General features: G+C 33.5%; 2 protein-coding genes across 3 annotated transcripts in view; one reads left to right on the top strand and one right to left on the bottom strand.

The window, feature by feature from the left end:
• Positions 1–23004, top strand: part of LOC128184617 (uncharacterized) — a 39495-nt gene extending 16491 nt beyond the window's left edge. Inside the window, exons 22-72 of the mRNA XM_052854179.1 lie at positions 367–465; positions 733–877; positions 1040–1138; positions 1263–1388; positions 1609–1921; positions 2082–2249; positions 2425–2512; positions 3164–3313; positions 3648–3839; positions 3984–4081; positions 4304–4473; positions 4786–4910; positions 5613–5711; positions 5981–6125; positions 6993–7091; positions 7232–7354; positions 7780–8257; positions 8365–8455; positions 8610–8759; positions 9132–9323; positions 9415–9512; positions 9602–9771; positions 9886–10010; positions 10244–10342; positions 10433–10577; positions 11057–11155; positions 11477–11599; positions 11710–12022; positions 12215–12382; positions 12474–12561; positions 12655–12804; positions 12983–13174; positions 13289–13386; positions 13565–13734; positions 13818–13942; positions 14222–14320; positions 17637–17781; positions 17873–17971; positions 18197–18319; positions 18911–19059; positions 19164–19318; positions 19575–19736; positions 19876–19960; positions 20154–20489; positions 20635–20902; positions 21123–21247; positions 21446–21544; positions 21783–21927; positions 22025–22123; positions 22312–22434; positions 22622–23004. Of these exons, the coding sequence (XP_052710139.1) occupies positions 367–465; positions 733–877; positions 1040–1138; positions 1263–1388; positions 1609–1921; positions 2082–2249; positions 2425–2512; positions 3164–3313; positions 3648–3839; positions 3984–4081; positions 4304–4473; positions 4786–4910; positions 5613–5711; positions 5981–6125; positions 6993–7091; positions 7232–7354; positions 7780–8257; positions 8365–8455; positions 8610–8759; positions 9132–9323; positions 9415–9512; positions 9602–9771; positions 9886–10010; positions 10244–10342; positions 10433–10577; positions 11057–11155; positions 11477–11599; positions 11710–12022; positions 12215–12382; positions 12474–12561; positions 12655–12804; positions 12983–13174; positions 13289–13386; positions 13565–13734; positions 13818–13942; positions 14222–14320; positions 17637–17781; positions 17873–17971; positions 18197–18319; positions 18911–19059; positions 19164–19318; positions 19575–19736; positions 19876–19960; positions 20154–20489; positions 20635–20902; positions 21123–21247; positions 21446–21544; positions 21783–21927; positions 22025–22123; positions 22312–22434; positions 22622–22907 (7811 nt within the window). The 3' untranslated portion in view covers positions 22908–23004. The remainder of the gene's footprint in view (positions 1–366; positions 466–732; positions 878–1039; positions 1139–1262; positions 1389–1608; positions 1922–2081; positions 2250–2424; positions 2513–3163; positions 3314–3647; positions 3840–3983; positions 4082–4303; positions 4474–4785; positions 4911–5612; positions 5712–5980; positions 6126–6992; positions 7092–7231; positions 7355–7779; positions 8258–8364; positions 8456–8609; positions 8760–9131; positions 9324–9414; positions 9513–9601; positions 9772–9885; positions 10011–10243; positions 10343–10432; positions 10578–11056; positions 11156–11476; positions 11600–11709; positions 12023–12214; positions 12383–12473; positions 12562–12654; positions 12805–12982; positions 13175–13288; positions 13387–13564; positions 13735–13817; positions 13943–14221; positions 14321–17636; positions 17782–17872; positions 17972–18196; positions 18320–18910; positions 19060–19163; positions 19319–19574; positions 19737–19875; positions 19961–20153; positions 20490–20634; positions 20903–21122; positions 21248–21445; positions 21545–21782; positions 21928–22024; positions 22124–22311; positions 22435–22621) is intronic.
• An 876-nt stretch (positions 23005–23880) lies between these two features.
• LOC128193281 (alpha-1,3-mannosyl-glycoprotein 4-beta-N-acetylglucosaminyltransferase-like protein MGAT4D) lies at positions 23881–26776 on the bottom strand. Of its 2 annotated transcripts, none has more exons than XM_052866638.1 (4): positions 26549–26776; positions 26258–26337; positions 25664–25784; positions 23881–24856 (listed from the first exon to the last, which is right to left on the bottom strand). In XM_052866638.1, exons 1-4 carry the CDS (start codon positions 26685–26687, stop codon positions 24165–24167), a joined length of 1032 nt encoding a protein of 343 aa, XP_052722598.1. In that variant the 5' UTR covers positions 26688–26776; the 3' UTR covers positions 23881–24164. The 2 variants fall into 2 exon arrangements, with proteins under 2 accessions (XP_052722598.1, XP_052672658.1); XM_052816698.1 differs by having other exon boundaries at positions 26254–26337; positions 26549–26686.
• Between the last annotated feature and the right edge of the window lie 1000 nt (positions 26777–27776).

Below are 27776 nucleotides of genomic sequence, written 5' to 3'. Positions count from 1 at the left end.
CCCCGACCGGATTAGGATTTTCCTGATTTTGGGAATTAGGTTTTTTGGGGTTGTCAAGATATCTGAGAATTAGTCTAGCACCCCCCCCCCCCACTTTCAATTTGGTTCCGACTCCACTGTTTAGTAATGATTATCATAATGATTCACCGTTTATTCCAGAATTACGACATAAAAACTTTGTGAAACGTAAAATCACTTAACCTGCATATTGCTTTCAAACATAGAGAAATACAATCGGAGATTATTACTGATTTATCTTAAGTTAATATTGACTTTGATTCACCTTGTGTTTTGACGACATAAAATAATACTTTGTGTTATTGTTATTATTGTGCATTGTAAGTGAGATCTTTCTCTGACTTACAGGATTTCATGAGGCTGTTGGTGACGTCATGGCTCTTTCTGTATCAACCCCAGAACACCTTCATGAAATTGGCTTGCTGGACAAGTTAGAAAATGATACAGGTAGATCTATAAACAAGACTGGTGCATGAACATGGCAAAAAATCTTGATTGTATAAAATGCTATATAAGGATATATACTATGCTATTCATGAAATTGTAAAAAATTCAATTTACTATTTGTTATAAACATAGATACATGTATTCATGTTGTTTTTATTGATAAACAAAAAGCACGTTTTGCTATGACTTTGATCGTTTGTATTTCGAAATAATTAAATAAACTGGAATTAATTTAACATTAGAATTGAATTTACTTTATTTGTTAAGAAACCGACCTAAACTTTCTGATGTCGATGGCTCTGGAGAAAGTCGCTTTTTTGCCGTTTGGATATTTGATAGACCAATGGCGATGGAGTGTGTTCAGTGGGAATACTTCATACACAGACTACAATAAAAAGTGGTGGGAGTTAAGGTGAGATTCAAGTTAAAACGCAGTGTGTTAACGCATGTGTACAATTTATATAAATATGTTATTGATTACTTCTATATTAAATATACTGTTTTTCATTTAATGTTGATCTGTCCATTCATTATCACATAGCGAAAAAACACCCTATAATATTTCTGTTTCTAGATGCAAGCACCAAGGAATAGCTCCGCCAGTGGAAAGAACTTCTGACGATTTTGATCCCGGTGCAAAATATCATGTTCCGGCAAATGTTCCTTATATAAGGTAGAAAATTAGTAAGACATGTACTAGATTAATATTTCATATTACCTTAATAACATTTCATAGCAGTGGATTTGGATAACCTCACCAACTTACTAGTATCTTCACACTAGATTTGGTATTTTAGATACTTTGTGAGTTACGTCGTTCAATTCCAATTCCACCAAGCCTTGTGTAAAGAGGCCGGTCGGACAGACGTTCCACTACACAGGTGTGACATCTACAGATCCAAGGAGGCGGGCAAGAAACTCAGGTACAAGCACTGCTTGATGCACAATTTTTCCATTTTGAAATTAAAAAAGAGCTTGATTATTTTTTTTTAAAGCTTATTTACATAAAATTACTTATATTAAACTTCAGAACTGCTGTTCAAAATAGCAGAAAGCGTTGAAACTTTTACAGTTGGATGTTTTTTACTATATTTTAACAATAAGAAGAAACTGTTTTTCTGATTGCTTCTCTTAAACTTTTAGTGAGATGTTGAAGTTAGGCTCTTCGGTATCTTGGCAAGAAGCAATGGAGAGAATAACAGGACAGAGGGAAATGAGCGCCAAGGCTGTGCTGGAGTATTTCCAGCCTTTAACGGACTGGTTAAAGAAACAAAATGAGGGAGAGGAAATCGGATGGACAGGTGCCTGCCCAGGCAATGGACGGAAGAGAACTGCAGAGGTTGCCAAACAATGGCTGAAGGAATACAATACGATAGCGGAGCAAGCGCTGTACACTATCAGTGAAGTAGAGTGGAGCTATGCCACCAACATTACGGACGAGAACTCCAGGAAACTTGTAAATATGTTAATATCGTTACAACAATGGTTTTATGACAGCTGTTACAATACGTGTTCAAATACAAAAATAAAAACTCAAACAAACAAGGAGCAAAGTATATATGTAAGATTTTCTTAAATAAAAATTGGTGAATATTGAGGATTATCTTGAATTGTAGGTTGACGCCAGATTAGTATATGCTAAGTTTAATAAAGAAGCTGCTCAGAATGCGTCTCAACTTCTGAGGGAATTAGATACTAGTTTAAGTCCGACGGAAAGAAGAGAATTGAAGAAAATTTCTACAATAGGAACCGATGCCCTGAAGAACGAAACCAAACTTAAACAGGTAGAACATCTGTATTCTTTATTCGGAAATAACTTAACGATCACAAATTAGGATGTGTTTGGAGGCTTAGAGAAATCTTACAAAAACTAAGTTAGACCATACTAATGTTTGATTAGATTAATGAAATTTCGAATATTTTTACCAACAATCCACTAACAGTTTTATTTTCCTACAGTTGAATTCACTACAATCAGAAATAGAGGGACTGTATGGTAAAGCCAAGGTCTGCGTTGGACACGGAAAATGTCTACCTCTAGAACCAGGTGAGAAAATCCATGTGTAATGGCCCAATTTCATTGACAAAGTAATAGGTTTGAAGATTTCCATTTGTTCAGTATACCTGTGAGTATTTATGGGAAGAAAATTGTGGATGAAAATCTCTCTCGAGTTTCTCCATTAACGGAAGGACTTCAATGCAAATTTCTATAACATTTTGTTAATATACTTCCTGCTTTATCCGATCATAGTTTTTAACGAAAAAGAATGTCGATTCTGAGCTGTTCTGGTTTCTAAGATAGTTTTCCGTTTTGTACTGCTATACAACTTCTTCGATCTTGCAGCCCTTTGCAACCGACTTCATCATACAAGCTATTTTTGTGTACCAGAAAAACCACTTCATTCTACGTTTCATTAAATGGCATTCAAATAATACTGGAAGGCCACTTAAACTCAACGCACTTAATCATTTAGAACGGATGACATTATTATTTACATACAAATTAATCACTTCAAAGATGATCTAGAAAAAATATGACTCCCCATTGCTAAAAAGTACCAATAAAGTGGCAAACAAATTGTGCCACAAAGCAAGTAAGTATGAAACTTTGAGTGCCATCCGACAAAGTATACTATTATATAACATACAACTATACATGTTCTTGTATGTGATGTTTTTTGTGCCTCATCTTATACAGATGTGTACAAAATTATGGCAACTTCACGGAATTACAGTGAATTAGAAATGGTTTGGAAAGGCTGGAGAGATAACAGCGGAAGACGAATGAAGGACAAATATGCTAAGTTTGTTGATCTTAGTAACCAGGCCATTCAAGATCTAAACCAAGGTACATATCATTGCATTCTCGTCGAATACCATTTCTTGCTAGTGCATTATAACATCATTTCTCGCCAGTGCATTGATACGTCATTTTTATTATATATTATTACATATTTTTATGTATTGATAAAATAATGTACATGTAACAATATGGTAATAATAACAATACTCGGCGAGAACTGGTCGCACGCCAGTGCAGGTGTAGAAGTGAAATTCATAACAATCATCACAGAAAAAAATACTGTTTTTCTTAAGATTGAGAAACATGTGCATTATTTCTATTTTCTAAACTGTTACATTAGAGTCCACGACCAAAATGTAATACTTGTATCGTACTGCAGGGTTCAAAGACACTGGCGATTATTGGCGATCGGCGTACGAGAGTGTCACATTCCAGGAAGACCTGGAAAACCTTTTGACGGAGTTGAAACCACTGTATGCTCAGCTCCATACTTACGTCAGAAATCAGCTTCGATCATTGTATGGGGCGGATAAGTTCCCTAGATCTGGTCACATCCCAGCCCATCTCCTTGGTAAGCAAAACCAAAAAATTGTTCCAAACAACAATACACGTTTGTTTATTCAAATCTCAGTTTTGTGTTTACTATTATTCTCAAAACGCATTTCCAAGTCACCTTTTTGTTAGCAGGTCTTTGATTTTAATTTTTTTTAACAAGGCAATATGTGGGCTCAACATTGGGACAACATCTATGACATTGTGATTCCATTCAAAGATAAAACAAATGTTGACGTCACACCCACTATGTTAGCACAGGTAATGCCTCAAAAAGGTACATTTTAAGTAATATTGCATACAATACTCTACTATATATGGCGTAAGTTTTAGTCATAAGTCACTGGAATTTAATTGCAATTTCATCTACTATAATTATATATGTCAATTTGTTTTTGATCACACGTCGATTGCGTCAAAAAATGTTTTGTGTCTCTGAGGAGTCTTTTTGGAATTACAATTTTGGATCAATATTTGTTACAGAATTACACTGCCCTCCGCATGTTTCGAACGTCTGAGGAGTTCTTCAAGTCTCTTGGATTAAAGGAAATGCCTCAACCTTTCTGGGACAAGTCAATGATAGTCAAACCACCAGGCCGAGAGGTTGTTTGTCATGCATCTGCCTGGGACTTCTATAATCGGAAAGATTTTAGGTTATACATTGCACCTGAATACTATTACATTACCTTTTTCTAGACCCTTGTTGCTTATCTGGACAACTTTATATCGTGGTGTATCTCTTTACTATCAAAATAAATCATTTAATCGTGAAATATCATAAGCTTGAATACTAATAAAAATTACCGTCCTGTAAATTAAGAGAATTAAATAAGAGTTTCATAATGATTATAAGTATAATGAAACCATATCATAAGATTATTTTAGTGTAACAAATAATCTAGATATCAAATAAAGAAAAAACACTCCAGCAAACCCATCTCGTTGAATTTTGCGTTTGTTACTAGAATCAAAATGTGCACGGACATCACAATGGAAAACCTGATCACCATTCATCATGAGATGGGCCACATTCAGTATTATCTACAATATCAAGACAAGCCTGTGGAATTCAGGGAGGGGGCCAACCCAGGTATTTATTAAAATAAAATTATATTCATTAAAATTTTGATAAATAGAACATGTTAACCAATTAAAAATTATGGCCCGTTGGTCTTATATGTGAATATCAAGATTTTTTAATCATGTTACAATCGATATGAACAAAATTATGTGCTCAGACATATCATTATTCTTGCAAATTAATATATTGTTAGATCAAAGCAAATTTGAAAATAACAATTACTTGAAATGCTCTTATAGTGATACGAAATAAGTTTGCAATATTGTTTTATTTTAAGAATTTCGCATAACAAATCGTTGTTAGGTCCAGAAAATCACCATACAAAACAAACTATAAATACACTAGAGTAAATCTATTTCATGTAAAATCTGTATACAGTAAAACACGGTTATAGCGAACACGCTTATAATGAATTGACGCTTACAGCGAAGTGAATTTCATTCCCCAAGTCTCTATTTCATGTTGTAAACTTGACGGATATAACTTATTACGCTTATAACGAAGTTAAATTGGCCGTCCCTGGGACTTCGTTATAAGCGTGTTTTACTGTATAATAGCTTAATTAGACTGGACATAAAATGATAATTTACTAATTACAACTATCAGTAGCCATTATTGGGAGTATACCAAACAGGCCGATCAAGAGAATAATTTACATGGTCACACACAATACATTTTCTGTCCTATAAGCTGCTTGTTTCTGTACTATAGGTTTCCATGAAGCTATTGGTGACACAATGGCGCTATCAGTGTCAACACCAAAACATCTTCATAAGATTGGCCTTTTGGATAAGGTCCAAAATGATAATGGTAAGTTTTAAAATGTAACCTTTTGACATATTGATATTTTGAGAATATTTTGTGAATTCATGTCTTAAAACAAAATTGGACTGGTAGGGTAGCAATATACTAATGCAGTGTTCTATAAGTTTATAGTGTATATTAGTATAATCGTTTGATGTTAAAAAATGAAATTGACATATACTTGAACATGGTCTACCAGTTCAAGACTCGTCTCAGTGATAGAACTGCAAATCTCAAATCATTAACATTTCTCCACTTATTATCATGTTTTGAAGAAACTGACATAAATTTCTTGATGAAAATGGCGCTGGAGAAGATCGCCTTCCTTCCATTTGGTTATCTGATTGACCAGTGGAGATGGAGCGTGTTCAGTGGGGAGACACCCAAAAACAGATACAACCAGAAGTGGTGGGAACTCAGGTATTTATTGTTTTTAAAAATAAGATATAAAACAATATTGATTTAAAAAAAAATTTCAACAATTTCCACGACATTTTGTATTTGTTTTGAATTCTTGAAGCGACCTGACCAAAAATGCCTTCCTGCAAATATTTTGTTTTTTTATTAGGTTGTAACAGAAAGATTAACACATTTTGTCTCATCAATGACTTTATTGGGAGTTGATTTTAATCCTATGCAGTTACTTAGACAAACCGAAAGTGAAACAGTGTTTGGACCTCAGCACAAATCATTGCTGCTGACAAGACTTAGTTCTTGAAAATAATTGATAAATTCGATGTAATGTATGCTAAAGCATTGTTTTTCAAGGAAACTTATTTATAAATACCTTGAAAATAGTAAGAACAATTTTAATATTTTTTGTAGTCGTATGTTCAATATAGTCTCGTTCACCTCGACGCTCGGCTGTCTCCGTAAATCCTTGTCGGAGATCTACGGTGTCAGCCGATCGTTTGGTTAAACGAGACTAGAGTTCAATATATCTTGGATCCATACAATTTTCGAGAAATATTTCTATTACTGATACATAGTTTGATTGAATTAATTTTAATTTTAGATATTATTTAACATGATTCATATGGGGGTTTCTCGACATTCTTGTCGAAAAAGTCCAAAAATTCATATTACAAAAATGTGCGTAATTCAAATTAGAAACTACATGTACTTGTCATGCAAAATAACATATCATTGATTTTAAAATAAATAAAACATCGACAAAATCAACTCCCGTCAGTTCTTCAGTACTTTGATTTATGATGTACACATCAAGTTAAATGATGATTGTAATTTTCCATGCTTTGTAAAGTCTAATCTGATTTTTTTCTTAAGATGTAAATATCAAGGTATATCACCACCAGTAGATAGAACTGAGGAAGATTTTGATCCCGGTGCAAAATACCACATTCCATCTAATACGCCTTATATCAGGTCATTATTTTCTTTCAATGTATGCATGCATTATACGTTCAATAGTTATATTAACTAACGCAAATTAAATGAATGTCTAAACCAATTTAGTCGTGCCAAAAATTTTTACAACATGTGCTAAAATGTAAGATTTTAAACAGGTACTTCGTAAGTTACGTGATACAGTTCCAGTTCCACAAAGCTCTATGTGAGGCAGCTGGAGAAAATGGACCCCTACATCAGTGTGACATCTATAATTCAACAGCCGCGGGACAGAAACTTGGGTATGACAAATAAATCGCAGAGCATCATTAGTCCATGAAAAAGGAATGTATTTAATTCTCTTATACACAACAGTTGCCAATAAATTAAAAAAAATTGCAGACTCATTTTTCAGAGGTTAATATTGAGACACATTGCATATAGTCATGTCATGCTATATGACACTTGATGTATGTCCTAGATCAGATTTGTTGCAACAAATAAGTTGCTTACCAATCAATCATTATTGCAAAAATTTATTATATAAATCAGTCTTTCATTAGTCATCAAAAATTGATTATATGAATCAGTCTTTCATTAGTCATATACTAGTAGTATGTTCCTTAAATTCTTAACTAACATTTATTATGCAGTATATTTTAACAACATATTTGATGACAATAAAAGTAAGATAATCATTCTTGAGGTAAATCTTTTTTAAATTCAGAGAGATATTACAACTTGGCTCGTCTATACCATGGCAGGATGCAATGGAACGGTTAACAGGACAGAGGAAAATGAGCGCCAGCGCCATTTTGGAATATTTCAAACCTCTTATTGATTGGTTAAAAATCCAAAATGGAAACGATTTGGCTACTTGGGACACCGAATGTCCAGAATATTTATCAGATGGCGATCAACAAGCAAAAATGTGGTTGAATGAGTATAACAATTTAGCCCAGACCAAGTTTTACGAGGAATCGGAGGTAGAATGGACGTATGCAACCAATATTACAGACGAAAACGAGAAAAAACTGGTCACAGCAAGATTGGAGCTGGCTAATTTTGAGAAAGAGGCAGCTCGAAATGCATCAGAAATTTTACACCAATATAACATGTCCAGGATCACTGAGAGTGGTCGACGGTTGTTTGGAATTTCTAATATTGGTACAAGCGCACTCAAGAATCAAACGGTGCTCCAAAAAGTGAGTCAAATCAATTACATGTACATGAATTTTATGCAATCGCTACATGTATACATTTTTTTAAAAAGTAAAATCATTGTTTGTACAATTCATATCATGGTTTACAGTTAAACACGCTTCAATCTGAAATAGAGGGCATATATGGTAAAGCAAAATTTTGTCCTGAAGGAAACTCTACATGTCTTTCTTTGGAACCTGGTATGTATTTTATATATTAAATAAAAATTGATCACATCAAGGAAAATATTGATAGTATGCCATATTTTGTTAAGTTTTATGTATAAACGTGAGATTGGAGATTCGTGTTGTATTATGTTTGAAAAAAAAATCTACACATAGAAGAATATGTTAGACTTGTACAGAATAATGTCGACCTCGAGGAACTTTACGGAGCTTCAAACAATCTGGAAAGGATGGAGGGACGTCAGTGGCAAGAAGATGAAAGAAAAGTACGCCGAGTTTGTAGAACTGAGTAACCAAGGAATTAAGGAGCTTGATTTAGGTACATGTGATTTTTCCCCATATAACTAGCCACTTAAAACGTGTTTGTATATAATAAAAATCATCACTTTGGTGCGATATATTTTTAGAGTCCCACAGCATTTTGGTTTTTTTTGTGGCAACAGATTATTTATTTGTTAAATATTTGCTGTAAAAGTAAGCATTTGAATGAAAAACTAGCTTATGCATGATGTCTTGTGATTGGCAGGATCGCATTTATTCTAAATCATTTTGCGTGCTCTTTTAAGATATGTTGCATACTCGTATCGCATACATCCATGTTGTTAAATCAATAATAGCATACCTTTGGGTACACAAATAAATTTTCTGATACTTTTCTTATTTGAGTGACGTTTTGGTCTTGTATATGTAGGGTATAAAGATACAGGGGATTATTGGAGAGTTGCGTATGAAAGTGAAACTTTCAGGGAGGATCTTGAACAACTTCTGGAAAAACTCAAACCACTATATCAGGAACTTCACACATACGTACGGAAGAAGCTACGAAACTTGTATGGAGATAAAAACTTTCCAAACTCGGGACATATTCCGGCTCACCTATTGGGTACATGTTTATTTACTATTGTCATTTCCAATCTTATGATATCCATAATATATATAAAAAGTATATAAATGGTAATAACATTATATTATAGGAAATATGTGGGCTCAAGAGTGGCAAAACATATATGACCTTCTAATCCCATTCAAAAGCAAAACGAACGTTGATATTACACCTGCATTGAAATCCAACGTAAGTAAAATTATTTGAATGGTTGGTTGCCGACTCATTGCTTATCGTAACGTTATTATAGATGCAATTTATAGTAATATTTGTTACAGAATTACACGGCCCTCCGCATGTTTCGAACGGCCGAGGAGTTCTTTACGTCTCTTGGATTAAAGGAAATGCCCCAGACATTCTGGGACAAGTCTATGATAGTCAAACCACCAGGCCGGGACGTTGTTTGTCATGCGTCCGCATGGGACTTCTATAACCAAAGGGATTTTAGGTAGATGCTTTACTCAACACTATGCTTTATTTTAAGTTTACGATTTGTATTATAAATATTATCAGTACCGAAATATGTGTAGATAGTGTCTTCTTCAAATTGTTTATTGTTCAGAATCAAGATGTGCACTGACGTCACAATGGAGGACCTGATTACAGTTCATCATGAAATGGGTCACATTCAGTACTACCTACAATATAAAGACCAGCCTCTCATCTACAGGGGTGGTGCCAATCCAGGTTCCTTTAAAGCTATCCAACTATAATTTGTGTCAATTTTGAATGACAGTGAAAACGCATGTGTTTTTCTACTTATAAAAGTTACGTTTATTCTGTAAATTACAATGGTGAATTCCATCTCGTTTTGAAGATATTTGTGAACGTTTAAATCTGTTACTTGTTTTCTTTAATAAATTTAAAGTTACATGTTATATGCAAGTAATTTGCGTAAACTTGATATTTTATTACATCAGGGTTCCACGAGGCTATCGGGGATACTATGGCTTTGTCGGCATCAACCCCTCAACATTTACATAAAATAGGACTATTAACTAATATTGAAAATGATGAAGGTATGATATGTAAATGTAGAAATACCCACTGCAATAAATATATAATCTGCATTAAAAGGGAAATACGCATATTACACACTATTTTATCAGAGACAGACCTGAATTACTTAATGAAGATGGCGCTAGAAAAGATCGCTTTCCTTCCATTTGGTTATCTGATTGACCAGTGGAGATGGAGTGTGTTTAGTGGAGAAACATCACCAGATAACTATAACGAGAAATGGTGGGCATTAAGGTATGTTCAAGAAATAAATTGACTGCAATTTATCAACACCTTTCTTTAAAATGATAAACAGTACGATAATTTTTTTTTGTCGACCATAATTGATTTGAAAAATGTCTTTACTAATGATACAATCATCATATACATTTTGCATCTTCAGGATACTACTAAACAAACATTGTATGCAATTTTTTATGGTTATCTATATTGCAAAAAATAAAGCACTATTTTTGTTAGTGTGTACTACAAAAACTTTTAAATAGTAAAAGATTATTCTGCTAGTAAAAGAAATAAATAATAACAGTTTTTTTTGGCTTAAATTGCAATACGGGAATAGTTTTCATTATCATTTGAATAATCAATATTAGTGTGTAAATTTATCTTTCTGAGGTACTATCTTATTTGATTCTTGTGAGTTTTGGCTTATTGAAATATCTGATATTTTTTAAATCATTTGCGTGCAAATTTATATAACAGTGCTTTGTTTGTAGATGCAAATACCAAGGAATTTCTCCGGCAGTCACAAGAACAGAGGAGGACTTCGATCCCGGTGCAAAATATCACATTCCTTCTAACACACCATATATCAGGTTGTTTCACATTAAAATTAATGATAGGCATTAGCGTAATTTCAAGGATTCGCTTGTATGATAAATATATTATGTATTAGATAATTTGCCGAGGACGTAAAGTAATGTGTGATATCATTGAAAATTGAGCCACCGCAAATTTTAATAATTTTACAGTATTCTCTGGTAAATTACCAAAGAAAGTAGTTGCAAATAAGCCGGTATGCTGGTAGAACAGTTTAGTATAGTTTAATTAAGATGTATTAGTTAGTTTTGCTCGACGGTGTTTAATATAAATATACATAATACCATAATAAGTTCGATGCTTTTGATACTATATAGGTACTTTGTAAGTTTCGTGATACAGTTCCAGTTCCACAAAGCTCTGTGTGAGGAGGCGGGTCAAACAGGCCCACTATACCAGTGTGACATCTACCAATCAAAAGCGGCAGGCACAAAACTCGGGTATGCAGTATAAATTTGGAGTCGTATGGCATTCGAAATTGCAGCATTATATCATCAATGTTACTGACCATTAATAAATATGTGTTTATGGTGATACAATTTCTATTCAGAGATATGCTAAAGCTAGGGTCCTCGCAACCTTGGCAACATGCGATGGAGAAGTTGACAGGGCAACGGAAAATGGACGTTGGGCCGTTGATAGAGTACTTCAGTCCATTGTTGGAGTGGCTTAAAGTCCAAAATCAAAACGAATCAGGTGGATGGATGGAGGAGTGTCCAAGCTTCTTGACTAAAGTGGATATGGAGACTGCCAAGCAGTGGCTGAAACAGAATAACGAGATATCGCAAATAGAGCGAAGCAAAGAGGGAGAGGTGGAATGGGCATACGCTACTAATATCACTGATGAAAATTCCAAAAGAGAGGTTAATACGTATATTTCTCGTTAAAAATATCACTCTGAAATAACGAACGAACTTATTTGATGAGATATGCATTGAAAATTTATTTGATAAGATTCTATTCTGATCGATTAAGATTTGTTACTTGCGAATTCACTATTTTAATTAACATTGCAAGTAGGATAAACACAATGATATCTTTGATTTATTATAAAGGTAGAAGCACGGTTGGAACTTGCTAAATATAAGAAACGTTCAGCTAAAGAAGCCTCATACCTTTTGCGTGTTCTAAACATTCCAAAATCCACTTTGATGGGGCGTGAGTTGTACAAGGTGTCAAATATTGGAACAAGTGCCCTTTCTGATAAGTCAAAGTTGAGAAAGGTAAGTTCTGAAATGCTACTGTTTAGAGTAATATTGAAACATTGCATGTAATATAACAATTTATTGCCTGTATTGATCGTTTTTACTTTAGCTGAACGGCCTGCAGTCTGATATTGAAGGAATATACGCAAAAGCACAAGTTTGCGTATCTAATGATACCTGTTTATCGCTAGAGCCAGGTACGTTATTGTGGTTAAAACTCGTATGCATATACAAAGTTCTCAAGTGTAAACAATTTACATGAACTATAAGTGATATTTTTGTCATTGTAGATATCTCTAGAATCATGTCTTCCTCGAGAAATTATACCGAGTTATCAATGATTTGGAAAGGATGGAGAGATGCTAGTGGAAAGAAAATGAAAGACAAATATGCTGAATTTGTGAAACTGAGTAATGAAGGAATTCAGGAACTAAATATGGGTATGAATGAATAGCGTAAAAAATCTTTTTATAAAATATGTTATATCATTGAAACCCACAAAAAATAAGACTGAACTTACTATTTCATTAACATAATTATGCATTTTTGAAATACTTTGACATGTTCAAGAGCAGTTTGAATGTTTTTACGATTCCATGATTTTATTATCTAATATAGGTTTTAACGATACCGGCGCATACTGGAGATCCGCATACGAAACTCCAACTTTTCAAGAAGATCTAAAACAACTGCTAGAACAGTTAAAACCTTTATATCAAGAGCTCCATACATACGTTCGGAAGCAATTAAGAAAGCAATACGGCACAGAGCTGTTCCCTGTCTCAGGCCAAATTCCTGCTCATTTACTTGGTATTTATGAATCATATACATGTATAAATAAATGTGATACAACATTGGATATTTCAAGAATGATTATTTATAAAGGAAAATTTGAGTGTACATATAAGTATTTTGATTTTTTAGGAAACATGTGGGCACAACAATGGAATAATATTTATGATTTGGTGATACCATATAAAAACAAGGCGAAGATAGATATAACTCCTGTTCTTAAGGAAAAAGTTGGTTTTTAGTAACAAAACATCAATTTGTCTTTAATACTAATAATATGAAAATTCTTAATCCATTCACAAAACTAAGAAAGACGAAATAATTCTGATGGTAAAAGCATTCGTGTACTGAAGTATTGCATCAATTATAACTGAAACGTGTTATTAAAACTTATTTTTTAATTTAAAGAATTATACTGCTCTGCAAATGTTCAGGACTGCAGAGGAATTTTTCAAGTCACTTGGTTTAAAACCTATGCCTGAAACATTTTGGAACAAGTCTATGATAGTCAAACCAGAAGGGCGGGACGTTGTTTGTCATGCGTCCGCATGGGATTTCTATAACCAAAGGGACTTTAGGTAAATTATCTAAATGAACGCTTACATTCTGTAGAGTTTTGAATATTAAAGCTGCATCAAGTACATTTTCTTTGTTCCTGCAGAATAAAAATGTGCACTGACGTCACTATGGAGGATTTGATTACTATTCACCATGAAATGGGACACATTCAGTACTATCTTCAATACAAAGACTTGCCTGTCGCCTTTAGAAGGGGGGCTAATCCAGGTCTGATATGCCGATATAATAAAATTTTAACCTTGAATTATGATTACTTCCCAACTATCATCTATGAAAATAGAGACATAAATGACATTGAACATTGAAAAATATTACATCAAAGAAAGAACCATTAAAAATGTTTAGTAATTTAATATGATAGATACTAAGCAATTAATCGAACATTTATATGGTATAATGTATAATTTCTTTTCGTAGTATTGTTTACATTGTACCTCACTATGCGAGATTAATGGTCACTGATTGTTTATCATGTCTTATTTTTAGGATTCCACGAAGCAATTGGTGATACCATGGCTCTATCTGTGTCGACGCCAAAACATTTACATAAGATTGGATTTCTGAAAAATCTCACAAACGATAAAGGTCTTGTTGTTCTTCATATAATTCTATATACACCATTATTTTAAGACGGCTTTTTAAAATGGGTACTCAATTTCTTTGCATTAGGTTACTCATATCAGGAATACATTGTTCAATCTTTGAAGATTAATCCTTGCATGTGTTACAATCAGAAAAAAAATAAAAATATGCAACTTTTAAAGAAGAAAGGGTCCTTAAAAGTCGGACAGTAAATATTCACGTGGTTGTCGAATTCAGTATTAATGTACGAATCACTGAAATAATTCTTATTTCAATGTGCTTAAGGTATTGAATTAAATATAAGCCATTTTGGCATTGAAAACTGTTGAATAGTATGTTTGACAAAGGTAATTACAATGTATCTAATAGAAGATGTCTTTTTTTATTAGCTCACCTGAGCTGAAAGCTCAAGTGAGCTATTCTGATCACATTTTGTCCGTCGTCCGTCTGTCCGTCTGTCTGTCCGTCTGTAAACTTTTTACATTTTGAGCTTCCTCTCTAAAACCGCTTATCCAATTTCAACCAAATTTGGCACAAAGCATCCTTATGTGAGGGCAAATATAAATTGCAAAAATAAAAGTCCGATCTGTATTCAAAGCGGAGAAAACCTTGAAACTGTAGAAAAAGGGGGGTGCAATTTTAAAAATCTTCTTCTCAAGAACTACTGATTCCAATTCAACGTAGTTTAGCATAAATTTTCCTTATGGGAAGGAAAATATAAATTGCAAAAATTAAGTGCTAATTCTGTGTCAAATTTGAGTTATTACGAAAATAATAATAAAGGAAATGGGTGTTTCAATCAGTTTAATAGCTTCGGGTTCGGCATCCGGTAATCCGGCATCCGGTAAAATGGGTAGGCAAGACTTGGTCTGGGCAAAACAAAGATTGGCAGATATTAATCTGCCAATCTCATTAAAATATCAGGGTATTTGATGGACTAGTATATTTGTATTCGCTGTAAATATTGCTGCAAAATAATGCGTATTTGGAATTGACGATTGTCGATCTGCCTTGGCTTTTATTTTGCCACGGCCCGGGTTTGCATACCCATTTTACCTAGACTCGTATTCCATACATCTAAAACGAGGTTCTTTGTTTAAAGCAGCCATGACATTATAAGAAAAAGGGTCGATCTGACTATGATGAATTTGCTTGTTGTGCAACAGTTCGCGTATGAAGGGAAATTTTTGAAACATGCAAAATATATCATTGCCGATTTTGTGAAGTAAATTGAGGCTAAATATTTCAATGCGTTGACAGTTTTCACACATGATGTTGGTGTTAGCTTGTTCCGATTTTCGTTTCGTTTTCATTATTTCTGCTTGTAACCTGGGAACAATCGTCTGTATTATTTCGTGATTTTTACGTATCAAATCAAACAGAGACTTTGGTAAATCAAACAGTTAACTGTTTACCTGCGCAAATTAAGCAAAATCTGATGTATCACAAAATAATGAAATACAATTCATTCTACCGGTAATTCGATCGGCATTATCTTTTGCGTAATGGTAGATTAATGCAATAGGTTTTGTTGCGATGCTCGGCATTTTCTCGAGTTTATTCAATTGAAATAAAGTTTGACATTGCTGACGGAAATATGTAGGTATATACATGTATCTATATGATTCATTTCGAAAAAATAAATTGTGTTCTTTATTTGTTATAGTGAATGTTTCTTGTGTTTAATTGTTTTCAATTTCTTAAAAACTAAAGATTAAAAAAGTAAAAAATTTGTCAATATTTATTGAGAAAATTTTCAAAGTCTGTTCGTTCAGAAACCAACTTTAACATCTTATTGTATTGTAAACTTAACATTTTTTCGTCATTATTACTCCTACTGTACATGTGATCCTTCACTGTGTTTGTGTACATTTGTATAAACTGATTTTGAACCTCAAATACCAGTGAACTGGTATTGAGTGAATAAAAGAATATAAAATCTTAGGCCATTCTTTTATTTCCATTTTAAATGCTGAATAGGAAATACCAAGTTAAAAATCATAAGCTGAATGTAATAAACTCATGTGAACAAAATATGAATAAAACCTAGGCGAACTGTGAGCTCTGTATCTTACTTATAATTCTACAATTGACGCTGAAATTTTGGTTGAACATTAGAAAATCTCTATGAATTAGAGTATGTTAAATACTTGTACAAACAAAATAAAAGAATGATACTGTGAAATCATTAGATTTCGTGGTGGCTCATTTTTCGTGGAATTCTTGGGTACCTCTCATCCACGAAATAACATCCTTCACGAATTGATGAATTAGGGTAATAAAGTCATATTCCCTTTTGTAGATATATATGAAAACACGAAATTACGTCCCCACGAATCTGTAAAATTTAAGTCATCCACGAAAATTGGCCCCCACGAAATTCAATGATTCCACAGTATTCTGTATATATCTACTCTCCCTCCCTTTATACAATAAATAATGTGAAATCTACATCAATTTTGATAGTTTTTCAGACACGAGTAAATAAAAACGACATTTTTAAAACAGTTTCCATATTTCTGACACATTTCTGTTGCGGGGATAAAGTAATTATCGCTATTCCTAAGAATATCACAGCGGAAAATTATCCTGGTTTGTACGCGAAGTAAATAACAGTCATTTAATCATAATGGAGAAGACAAATAAAATTTTTAAATGTTTTTAATTTGAGAAATTGAGCACATTGAGGTACAATTTTCTTCTTCACATCTATACATGTAGGGTTTTTAAAATAAAAAACAATAACAATTATTTTTTTTTAAAACAATAACTAGTAAGTACTGAGTAGTTGATGAAAAAAATGTACCTATATGCACTCATATATTTTGATCGCTTTACAAAGTGGGGGGGGGGGGGGGGGGGGGCAGAACGAAAATATAGGGATTTGGAAGTTAACAACTTAACAGTATACCTCTACCAAATGTTTAGTTTTATATCTTGCGTAGAATTTTCTTATTCTGGTAAAAAATAGTATTTCATGAAGGTACAATGTCAAAGATTACATGTATACAAAAAAGTGTAAAATTCGAATACTTTACAATATTTATTTTTTGTTTTTCTACCGAGGGACCATATGGCACAATATCTGTTGAACGCCCATTGTTGCTCAGGTGAGCGATGTGGCCCCATGGGCCTCTTGTTTATTTAACAAAATTGGACTCAAAATGATTTTTTTTTTTTGCTAATCTGAAAAAAAATTGATTTTAATACCTGCTTATCAATAGTCTGAAAAAGTAGGAATAAACCAGCCTAATGTGACTTTTTTTGAAATACAATCAAGTTAACATATTCGCTTTCAATATTTTACATCTGACTTTAGAATCAGACTTAAATTTCTTGATGAAAATGGCGCTGGAGAAGATTGCCTTCCTTCCGTTCGGTTATCTGATCGACCAGTGGAGATGGAGTGTGTTCAGTGGGGAGACACCAAAAGAGAGATATAACCAGAAGTGGTGGGAACTCAGGTACGAAACATGTCTTTAAATTTATTTAGATGACACATGGACGATTTTTTTTTAAGTATATTTATCACTATGATATAAATTTTGATTTAAGGTGTAAATACCAAGGGATAACTTCCCCAATGCCCAGAACAGAAGATGATTTTGATCCAGGAGCTAAATACCACATTCCATCCAACACACCATATATAAGGTCTGTATAGAAGATTCATTTCTTCTTCGTTTATATTTGTTAAAATGCATCTTTTATTAATTTAGAAACAACAGTTACGTGTATGTTTTAACCACCCTTGATGCATGTTATTAAATGTAGGTATTAGCAGTAAATTGCAGTACAAATTTTAATTGCCGCTTCTTTTTATGCATGAGTATGATTTAACAACATTACAACAACATTAGTACTTTTGTTTACATCTAGGTACTTTGTGAGTTTCGTGATACAGTTCCAATTCCACAAAGCTTTGTGTGAGGCGGCAGGAGAAAGCGGACCCCTACATCAGTGTGACATCTACCAGTCAAAGGCAGCTGGAGAAAAACTGAGGTTGGCGCATTTCATTTTCAGCATCGCAATCAAATGTTTTGTACATCAATTCATTGTTTAAATGAAAATCAATTTATACGGCATCAAATTACTAAAAATGTCAAATGAATATCATGACAAACAGTCATTGGAATTGTTCATTCATTCATCAGATCATCATACCATGTGTATTAGGCATGACAATTGTTGTACAAGTATTTTACCACTTTACAAACAAATCTAATTTTTTTTTTAATATAAGCAATTAAATTATTTTATTCATATAATTCCATTATGCGTGACAAGTGTTTTCCGCAAATAAGAAAAGGTTGATTGCATCACACAATTATCAAAACGTGTATCAAATACGAAACTTGTCACATGGTAATATTTATGGATGAATGGGGATCACGGAGCAATGAAATTAACTACATGTAATTCAAAGAGCAGAAAAAAGATAACACGAAAAGATTTAACAAGTTTTAACGCAACAGCGCTGTTAAGATTGTGTGCTAGAAAATACTGAAAAAATTAAAACTTGAATATTTTTAATACTATTTCGTATTCACAATTTTATATTTTAAACTTTAAACATACACTTGTGTATTCTAGAAATTTGCTTAAAGTTGGTTCTTCTAAACCCTGGCCAGAGGTAATGAAGGAATTAACAGGCCAGTCCAAAATGGATGCGATAGCAATATTGGACTATTTCAAGCCTCTGCAGCAATGGTTAGAAGAGCAAAACCAAGGAGAAGAAAAGGGTAAAAGGAAGTTTATTATTAGTTACAGGATGATAAATGTTGCTTGAAAGTTGAAGTTGATAATTTAACTTAATTTTGAGTATACCATATGGATATTATTCCAGGGTGGGAAACCAATTGCAATAGTTTTACCCATGGAGAACTGTTCGGTTACTGGTTGAATAATTATGAAGACAATGCAAAGCGTGTTTTCCATGATATGATGAAAACAACGTTTGATTATGAATCAAATATGACTGAACACAACAAAAACAAAAAGGTACAACTTTTAACATGTATACAGGGGTCTCCAAATTATACAATTGATGTGTGAGATTTGTCTGTTGAATTTGTTGAAAATAATGTCTTAATTCTTATCGTGACAGTACCAATGTGAAATTAGAAATGATCATTGTAATAGAAAATTCATAAAGAATAACATAATTTAATATTTCATCAATAGCTAAGAGCACTGAACAAATGAAAAAAAATCTTTTTTTAGTTGTTAATAAATTGCAGCATTGCTTGATTTTCAGACAGAGGCCATACTTAAATTGTCGGAATTTAGGAAAGAAGCATACGACTACGTCAGACACATTGATATTCCAAACATTAAGAACGAGCGCCACCGCCGGCTGTTTGGAAAGATAAAAGATATAGGGACCGGGGCTCTGAAAAACGTTGATGATTTGAAAAAGGTGAGATCCATTGCTTTTGGTTTTGAAGATAGTTATTGTATTTAAAATAAACGTGTGTTGGAATAATAAGTAAAAATGTATGCAGAGGAACTAAACAGTGTATTTTTTTCAATAACTATGTACAATATTTTATCGTTAGATGGAGGAACTACAGTCAGAAATGATAAATATATACAGTACTGCGAAGGTGTCAGTTAATGGACAAGTACAGGAACTTGAACCAGGTGATCAGATGCTTAAAAGATCTTGTATTTCGCTATGACATTTTATGATATCTTTTGTGAAATCTGTTGTGGCATTCATACCTTTGCGGACCACATTTGCAACCATCTCATGTATGTTGCAATAGTATATTAATTATTTAGATAACTAATATGCTTACATGGCCAATTAATTGTTCTACTAATATCACTACAGGATTAACAAAGATCCTGACCGATTCCTCTGATCCAAACGAACTTCTCCAAGCATGGAAGGGTTTCAGAGACGCCGTTGGTCGCAAAATTAGGCCGTTGTATACTGAATATGTCTACCTTGCAAATAAAGCAATCAAAGAGCTTGGTTATAAAGACTATGGTCAGTGGGAAAGACGCTCATTTGACTCCGAGACCTTACCAGCAGATGTTGAAAACATTCTTCAAGATATGATGCCGATGTACCGAAAAATACATGCCTATGCGAAAATGAAACTCAAGAGTATCTTTGGTGCTGACATCTTTCCGGCAACTGGGCATATTCCAGCTCATTTGCTCGGTAAATGTCTTAAATCGTTATCGCTTTTCTGAATTTCAACAAATGTTTTTAAAGTAATTTCACTACTTAAATCATCTTTCAGTCGCTAACACCAATTTAAGAAAATTAATAAACCTCACAGGAATCGTCTTGTTTTGAATTCTAGGTAATATGTGGGCCCAGAAGTGGGACAATATTTACCGACTGCTTCAGCCTTTTAAAAATAAAGAAATAATTGATGTTACCGGAGCTTTGGTCAAACAGAATTACACTGTAGAAAGAATGTTTCAAACGGCAGAGAGCTTCTTTATGTCTCTTGGAATGGAAAAAATGACGGGAAAGTTCTGGAAAAACTCCATGATTAGGAAGCCCAGGGACAGGAACGTCCTCTGTCACGCAGCCGCTTATGACATGTTTGACACAGACGACTTCAGGTGCGAAATAATTTGTCATTTCCAGACAATTCTGGTTTGATTTTTGCAAATAACGCAACGATATGTAAATTGCATTTGAAATCCTTTTTAGTTTTGAACTACATAATTAAATTCCATTTGATGAAAGGTTAATAAATGCTCATATAGCTCTTCGTTGATTAAAATAAAATATAATTAAGAAAGTACGTATTATATTGGATACCTGCGTTTTTCCCTGTAGGATAAAGATGTGTACGGTGAAGACTCACGAGAGCCTTATCGTGATTCACCACGAGATGGGTCACATTCAGTACTTCATGAACTATGAGAATCAATCCGTGCATTTCAGAGACGGTGCTAACCCAGGCATGTATCACGGTTCTTAATCCAGGAAATGTCTAAGAAATTAAAAAATGGTTCCTCGGGATCAAATTAACAGTTCTCTAAGTGGATATGTTCGATTTCGTTGATATTTATAGTCATTATTATGAAAACTATTACTTTTGTTAAAGATTTAGGCGTTATGAAGTTCAATTACTTTTCTTACCGTGCATTGACATCTAGGTTTCCACGAGGCGATTGGTGACACTATATCGTTGTCCGTTCAGACACCCGGCCATCTCAGCAAGATAGGGCTTCTGGATAGTAATGAAAACAGCGAAGGTATTGTAACTCAGTGATAGCAGGTATTGTAACTCAATGATAGCCCTCTAAGTATGCAATATGTTCTGTGTATCGGAATTGATAAAAGCTTAAGAATAACAATTTCAGGTATCTTGAACGGTTGTATTGATTGAATGTTTCTTTAACTCGGTCATTGCTGCGTGAAAAAAAATTTAATGAATACATGACAGTTTCAAATTTATTTATGATTTAAACCCCAGGCCATTCTATTTTACAGAAGCAGATTTGAATTTCTTGATGAAGATGGCACTAGAGAAGGTTGTTTTTATGCCGTTTGCCTTTATAATGGACAATTGGAGGTGGAGTGTATATAATCGAGACACTCATCCGGATGATTTTAACAGTAAATGGTGGCAACTAAGGTATTACTCAGTAACCGACCTCATGATATAATGTACGTAGTGTATGAATGTACCATATACTTTACTGTAAGTGTTGTTTTGTTATGGTGATTTGTAGGTGTAAATATCAGGGAATCTCTCCGCCAGTCCGAAGAACAGAGGGCGACTTTGATCCAGGGGCAAAATATCACATTCCAGCTAATTATCAGTACATTTCGTAAGTTTAGTTTCTTTAATACAGCATAGTCAAGCGACAAAAACTAACACCGGAAATAAGATGCTTTCAAACGAATCATGGAAGAAATTTGTTTACTGTAATTTTATAACATTAAGAGTTTTCTGATTTTTTAGAATATCTTTTTCAGTTCAAATTGTTGATTTAGAGATTTTGGATTATCCTTGTAGGTATTTTATGAGTCATGTCATGCAGTTCCAATTCCATAAAGCCCTCTGCAATGCCTCCGGTCATACGGGTCCTCTGCATACGTGTGATATTTATAATTCTAAGAAAGCTGGAAAGTTACTCGGGTAAGCAGAACAATCGGGGATTGTTCTCACTTGGTCTTAAATCTCCGTTTAACACAAACACACGGGCTCTCTCTCTCTCTCTCTCTCTCTCTCTCTCTCTCTCTCTCTCTCTCTCTCTCTCTCTCTCTCTCTCTCTCCACGTCCACTGCTTTCTGACACAATTTAAATTTGAAATTTTTGTTTGCAGTGATACACTAAAACTAGGTTCATCCGTTCCTTGGCCAGACGCAATGGAGAAACTGACTGGTCAGCGTAAGGTTGATATTGGTCCCCTTCTGGAGTATTACAAACCGCTGATGGATTGGCTAGAAAAAGAGGTCAAGGACGAAGACTGGACGGATGAGTGCCCACATTTTCCAGAACCAACACCGTCGCCTCATATAAACAGTGGCTTGTCTCTGCATTCATCCGAACTAATTGTTTTGAAAGGAAAAGTGTTGTCTTTAATATTAACAATATTTTTGTATCTTTGAGAGTGCATAATCCTAATTATTGTATAGGATATATATGCAAGATTTTCTATAAAACGATTTTATTTTTTATAAAAAATGATGAAAGTCTTGAAGATCATTTATTTCATGCATTTATATTTCAACGATGATTTAAGTCCGCATGAAGTTGTTCCTGAAAATATACATATCATGTATCATTTGTGAACAGTGTCCGATGAACCTTATCTAATGGTCACTAGTGTATAATTTATAGAAATCCGGTTCATTTATTATTAAACTGATCATGATTGAATGTATGAAATGATGAGTGCAAAGATTGGCAGATCTAAGCAGTATTTGAGGTGCACAATTTCGGAACGAGAGGTTTTAAGAGTATTTAAGAAATTTCATTCGCAGATTTGTAAGAAGTGTTCTTGTACTTCTATTTAGTGACATTACGCAGAAACATTAAAGGTATATGTATTTCACTCTAATAATCATTACTACTGCCTGGCATCAAAATCCCACGATCAGAATCGTTGCTTTAACAACTGTGTTTTACAGTATTCACAAGAATTCATTTTTTTTTAGTCCTGTTCATATGTCTAGAAATAGAGAAATTAAAAGGAAGTTTTAATAAATCCATAGAATAATTTTGTGACAAATAGAGCGCCAACGCTTTTTTCAAAGAATTAAATAAAATGATAAAATTAAAATTATCTAAAAATACGATTGTGAAGTGTTACCACCTTTCCATCTACTTTGATCTCGCACTACTTTATAACTTTTTCCGCTTTTACTTTCAGAGGTTATTATTTTTGTTCATCCATTTGACAAATTCATTCTCTGAATATTTGTCAATATTTGAGTGTCATTTATCCTTAGTAGTAGATAATACTTTTCAAAGGTACATGTATTTTCATTGAATTGATAAAATATAGTGAAGTGTTGATCACCTGTTTAAACAGGTGAGTGATCCGTGTTTAAAAAAAACATGACTGACATAAACATATACTCCAATATTTATTTCCGTGAGATCATCACTACCTGCCAGTGGCAAAGTCAAATACAAGTATAACACAATCAATCGAGATTATTTCTTGATGGTATTTTCACTTGAAAAATGGTGATACATTTCTATAATCATCATAATAATTATATCATATCTATTGAATCCATATTTTAAAATTTTGTTTATCCCCGATTATGTAGGACATATAATGATATTGATTCCAAATCAACACCCAGTTTACTCAGTTTCATTCAATTAACTACATGTACATGACACCGACGAGCAACTTAAGATTGTGTAAAATTTTTATGCAAAAATGTTTTCCTTTTCATATTTGCATATCGAAACGGTGGATATTTAATTTGACATTTCTTGGGTTGCCCTCTCAGCGCTCTTATGTAATCGATTAAAGTCTCGTACGTAACGTCATATCTCAAAACTATCAAAAGTTTGATTGCTTTAAGCAAATCAGATGTTTTTGTTAGCTGTCCCATCAAATTACTGTGACTGAAATTCAAAACAAACCAAACGCGATTAGGTTTAGTATTTGCTTGAATAAACCCAAAAATCTTCTGGATGTAGTTGCTTTGACATCGGACATCCTCATCTAAAAGAAGTAAATAGGAGGAGAGGTTTTTGGCATAAGCCATAATGTTAAGGTAATGTAGATTTTCAGCTTGTCTCTGCCTTTCCTCCGAATTCTCGGAAGCAGGGAAAGGAAACAATTTGGAGAGACCATTGCGATGACCTCGAACAATCTGCACGAACCCCTTGTCGACATGCTCTTTGTATTTGTCATACAGCTGATTTCCTGTCTTTTCAGTCCATACTGGGTCGTCCGTTAGCAGGAACACGACAATCAAAATTTTCGGCACATTTTTTGTAAGGGTACTGACAATTAACGAATTCAATGTGTCCTCTACAAGTCTTGTAGAGCCGTTCAGTCGTCTAACGGCAGGAAGAGCGATGGTTAGGTATCCTACAATACATGTATATAATTAAATCCTCGCCTATTTTCAAAGTTTGCAAAGCTTTTCTGAAACTACAATAAAAAGATGTCACAAAGGGTTTGAATGTGATTTTTGATAATTACCGGAATAATTCATTTTAAAAAAAAAAACCTCTACGTAATCTCACAGAGAGATAGAGAGAGAGAGGGAGCAGGTTTGGATATTTGAATCAATTATTCAATAGACAATCGACGGGCATTAACATCATGATAATCGAATCTTACTTCTATATTACCATCTAAAGTCTGTCCCAAGTTATTGCTTCCATCAATTTTTGATGATTTTTAATAAAAATACAAATACCTGTGAAAGAAATACAATTGAAATCGATGAAAGAGAATATATCCAAGATATCTTCATTGAACAATTATCCTTTTTCTCTCATAAAATTTCACAGGAACGAAAACAATTTTCTTACGGAGATTTGTAATGGGAAATGTTTACATCTTTTCTCCATTCGGAATACACTCGGAATACATCGCGCAATTTTTTAACATTATCATCCGGGCTTATTAATGGCTGATGCAATGCAAAATCTCCGTAGACTTTCAATGTTTGGATGTGTATTGAAACCTGAAGCGGTAAAGGAGGCGTTTCAAAACAGATAATCTGGACATTTTTCATATTAGTGGATGAACGTAGTTTGAGCACAAAGGTATTTACTATTATTGAAGTATCAAGCAAAAAGTGGTGGAAGCAAAAACTGGGGACAGAAGTTTTTTTTATAGTATAATTTTCTACAAAATCAATAAACTAATTTCTAAATGACAAAATACCTTTATACGGCCTAAAATACCCGTGTACGAGCGCTCTCTGACGACAATCCATCAAAAATGTTTCCAAAGAATCGCCGATTGATGTATCTCTATAACGATGCTCTGAAGATCTAGGCTTTATCTATTATAAAAACAGTCTATGTAAATACCAGTTGCAGATTATCTAATGTCATGCAATCGTAAAATCATTCAATCTTTCATGGCAGTCCACTTTCCTTTGTTTTATTTGACAGATGTATATGCGCTTGAATTTGCTGAATCATTCCTACCCGTGTTTACACAGTATAAACTTATTTCAAACTAACTTTGAAACAATAGTATGAAACAATTTGAGGACTTGAAGAATATAATAAATCGCATCACTTTTTATGTATAAAACGCTTAACTTGGATATTTCTACTGCATAACCAATTCATGAGCTTTAAATACAGAGCTTAGATACATGTCGATCATTGTATACGTTTGAATATTCGTTATGCCTTAAGGCTTTGGGGTATTTCAATTTTAGAATTTTGAATTTGAAGATACCATGATTAAGTTATAATTATAACTTAACCCTATTTGTATATACATGTACAATATGGGTATACCGACACGTTGGTGTGAGAGATTGACCCCATTTGCCACTTTCAATTCCAGAACAATCTTTTGAGGTGATCCTCCAATATTATTTCCTAAGAGAAAGAATATGAATGTGATTAAAGTGCAATAATTAATCATCAAATCAACAACAAATATATAAATGTATCCTTCTACGCCATCTTAATAAACGTATTTGATTTTCATGTACTAGTAATTGGAATTTTCATTTGAATCCGAAAAATTCACAACGGTCATGCGTTTACAAGTACCCGTTAATATGTTGTCTAATAAAAGTTTACACACCTTTTATCCAGGCAATGGTGTTGCCGTATTGTGTATATTCCACAATCAACCATATAACAAAACAGTGAACAACCGCCAAAAATATGATAATCACCAGGTTTTCTTGTATCAACGCCCTACGACGTAATTTCACAGCCATTATTTATGTCTGTCCGCATCCGCTGATTGTCATAATATCGCCTTTCAATGATACACTTATCAACAAATTGTATTTATCGATTATTTAAAACGGGACGGATCGGAAAGCCGCTTCGGTAAAGATATTGTTATTTACTTTGTACCCTATTCAACTTGTAACAGTCAAACTTTTGGAAAAATCAATTTTTAGTTTAAATGGGCCATAGACACGATTTCAAGTCAATTATATAAATTTTATTTTTCCATGTTTAATGTCTAGAACGGTTAAAATGGTTATATTTTTAATGCTTCATTAAAAATGCAATTGCAATTATTAAGTTGCAAGCAAAATGCGCAGTTAGGATTTCTTTGTTTTGTAAACATAAACAAGGCTCGAGTGTTACATTGTTTACATTCGTGTTGTATTGGTACAAGTTCCAAGCAAAACTTTCTGTCTTTTGTTGATAATATTTTGTTTGTAGATATTAAATTAGTTAATTACCCTGTTTGTCATGAGTTACTTTGTCTTAGAAATGACAATTTGAATGGTTTTCATAATAGGTAAACAAATATGAGACTCGAGCTTTGTTTACATAAAAATTAAAATCTAACCTCTATATCTTGCTTGTAACTTGACTTCTTTTCTAACATTACAATTTTGGTCAAGCATTCAAAATGCACAGTCAAGTAAACCATTCCATACAAAAACATTGCAGAAATAAAATTTTGATCTCAAACCATGTCTAGGTCCCTTTAAAGCTTCCAAAGCTTTTTGGAATACCAGCATGTTACTGAGGCATAGCATTTAAATTGTAGGATCGATTTCAGTGTGGGTTTTTTTCCCATCTTTTGAAGATAATGTTACTATTAATACACAGTACTGACAAGACCATGCTAATGAATATCTCAACAATTTGATTTAATATGGCCCAATAAATTGAGCGTCCTTTTATATTAAAATAATGACTCTATTCGTTAGACGTAAATTGCCAAGTTTGTGAAACGTTGTCCTATATATGGGGATACATGTAAGATGGTGGTCGCTCGTGGGTATTTTTAAGGTCTTCCGTTGGAAACGGAAGACCTTATTGTTTTTGCTTTGTTTCTTTTC

The sequence above is a fragment of the Crassostrea angulata genome, chromosome 1 (assembly GCF_025612915.1).
Source record: "Crassostrea angulata isolate pt1a10 chromosome 1, ASM2561291v2, whole genome shotgun sequence".
In the NCBI taxonomy this organism is placed as follows: Eukaryota; Metazoa; Mollusca; class Bivalvia; order Ostreida; family Ostreidae; genus Magallana; species Magallana angulata.
Note: the sequence above shows the minus strand (reverse complement) of the source record. Positions and strands in the feature narration are given on the sequence as shown.